We start from the raw sequence: 2380 nt of genomic DNA, 5'->3' as shown, positions 1-2380 counted from the left end.
TTAGTAGTGTTAGAAGAATTGTCATTGAACAAAAGAAAACACCTGGTCTATCGTCACCAAAATTTACTACGCCAAGGAAGCAGAGGCCTAAGAAAAGTTCCAAAACCACCTTTGATGATTTTGACTTATCAGTTATACGTAAAACCATTCAAGAGTTCCACGTAAGCGAAGGTGAAAGACCTACTCTCAAGGGAATGCTACGCGTTTTGAAGAATAAGATAGGTTTCAAAGGAAGTGTATGGTGTGTTCGCAAGGTTGTGAAAAAATTAGGTTTCCGGTGGAAAAAAACTGAATCCAATAGAAAAGTATTAATTGAAAAAAACGATATCAGAAATCTAAGATTGAACTACTTGGTGGCTGTAAACAGGTATAGGGCGGAAAATAGACCGATCGTGTATATGGACGAAACTTATTTTCACAGCACAACTACTACTGAGAAAACCTGGACGGACAGCTCAGTTGGATGCCTAAAGAAATCTGTCAGCAAAGGTTCCAGAATAATAGTTCTACATGCAGGAGGCGAGGATGGATTTGTCGCAAATGGTTTATTAATGTTTAAATCTGGATTGAAAAAGGGGGATTACCATGGTGACATGAATTTTGAGAACTATGAGAAGTGGATCAAAGACCAATTGATACCAAACCTGAAGCCTAACAGCGTGCTGGTTATCGATAACGCGCCATACCACAATAAGCAAGTTAACCCTGCGCCAACATCATCTTGGAAAAAAACCGACATGCAGAAATGGCTGACTGACTGCGGTATTCCCTACCACGAGAGCATGCTAAAACCTCAGTTGTATGCTTTAATTAAACTCCGAAAACCCCAACTAAAAACATATAAGATAGATGCGGTCTTAGCTGAGCACGGCCATTCAGTTTTAAGACTACCCCCCTACCATCCGGATCTAAATCCGATTGAGATGATTTGGGCCACAGTGAAGGATTACATCAAACAAAAGAACGTCAAGTTTTGTTTACAAACAGTTCTCCAGCTTGCAGCCGAGAAATTCGTCGAGATCTCTCCAGAAGACTGGAAGAAGCGATGTGAACATGTGAAGAAAATAGAAGAGGACTACCTGAACCGTGAACATATTGTAGAGGAAGAGACTGAACGTTTTGTGATACGTGTGGATGCCAGTAGTGACAGTGAAAGTGACAACACAGACAATGATTCTGTTTCCAGTGAAGACAATATGAGTGGAATAGAAGAACTGGACTAAAGCCTGTAAGTCCTTGTCGTTTATAAACTTGTTTGTCCATGATGTTTATAAACATTAAAGGCCTATATTGATATATCTTTTACGGTGTTTCAGAGAACTCCCTACCAAAACTTCATGGGCATGTTCCTTAAGTCAAAACAAACAAAAAATGTCAAGTAAACATATGGCCTATCTCGCTCCGTTTTCCGTCTGTCCGTCTGTATGTATTTTGTTTTCATAATTACACATAACTTTTGAACCGTCTAAGGTATAATTGCTACTACTTATTCCATTACTATCAGATCTTAATTATCTTTTCCCCATATTGTACATAATTATGTAAATGTCACACATTTTCTGTGTCTTGTATTTCTTTTTAAAAACTGTGTCTTATTATTCTTAATACATGTACCAAGTTTGAAGTTTATACCTTATAGGCCTATGGTTCAAAAGTTATGTTTAATTGTGTAAAAAATGCATACAGACTGACAGACGGAAAATGGAGCGAGATAGGCCATTGTTTATAGGACATTTTTTGTTTGTTTTGACCTAAAGAACGTGCCCATGAAGTTTTGATAGGGAGTTCTGAAACACCCTCATAACTAATGGTAATAGTCAATTTGTGTGTAAATATTCTTTGTGATAATGAACGTGTTATTTTATCTGCAAACTACATTTTATCACTTTATAGACCTGAACTGATATCATTTGTATTATTTAACTCAATGCCATTAGTCAATTTAGGGTGTAGAAATGTTCCATGTAAACAATGAACTTGTTACCGGTGTTTTTTTTAATATATTATTATTATAACCTTAATTTTCAAGGGGGTAGAAATGTTCTATGTAAACAATTAACTTGTTACCGGTATTTTTAAAATATATTATTATTATAATCTTAATTTTAAAGGGTGTAGAAATGTTCTATGTAAACAATGAACTTGTTACCGGCGTTTTTTTTTTATAAACTATTATTATAACCTTAATTTTAAAGGGTGTAGAAATGTTCTATGTAAACAATGAACTTGTTACCGGTATTTTTTTTATATACTATTATTATAATCTTAATTTTAAAGGGTGTAGAAATGTTCTATGTAAACAATGAACTTGTTACCGGTATTTTTTTATATACTATTATTATAACCTTAATTTTAAAGGGTATAGTATAGTAATGTTCTA

The 2380-nt window shown here is 34.7% G+C and overlaps 1 protein-coding gene across 1 annotated transcript; it reads left to right on the top strand.

Moving 5' to 3' along the window:
• Positions 1-593: 593 nt before the first annotated feature.
• On the top strand, positions 594-1223 carry LOC129002867 (uncharacterized). The gene has a single exon (XM_054430971.1). The coding sequence runs from the start codon at positions 594-596 to the stop codon at positions 1221-1223; it is 630 nt and encodes a 209-aa protein (XP_054286946.1).
• Positions 1224-2380: the final 1157 nt, after the last annotated feature.

This window comes from Macrosteles quadrilineatus, unplaced genomic scaffold (genome assembly GCF_028750875.1).
Source record: "Macrosteles quadrilineatus isolate MER2022 unplaced genomic scaffold, UCM_ALF_1.0 Scaffold_1__1_contigs__length_201487025, whole genome shotgun sequence".
Classification (NCBI taxonomy): domain Eukaryota; kingdom Metazoa; phylum Arthropoda; class Insecta; order Hemiptera; family Cicadellidae; genus Macrosteles; species Macrosteles quadrilineatus.
The sequence above is the reverse complement of the archived record's forward strand: the minus strand, read 5'-3'. Positions and strand labels throughout refer to the sequence as shown.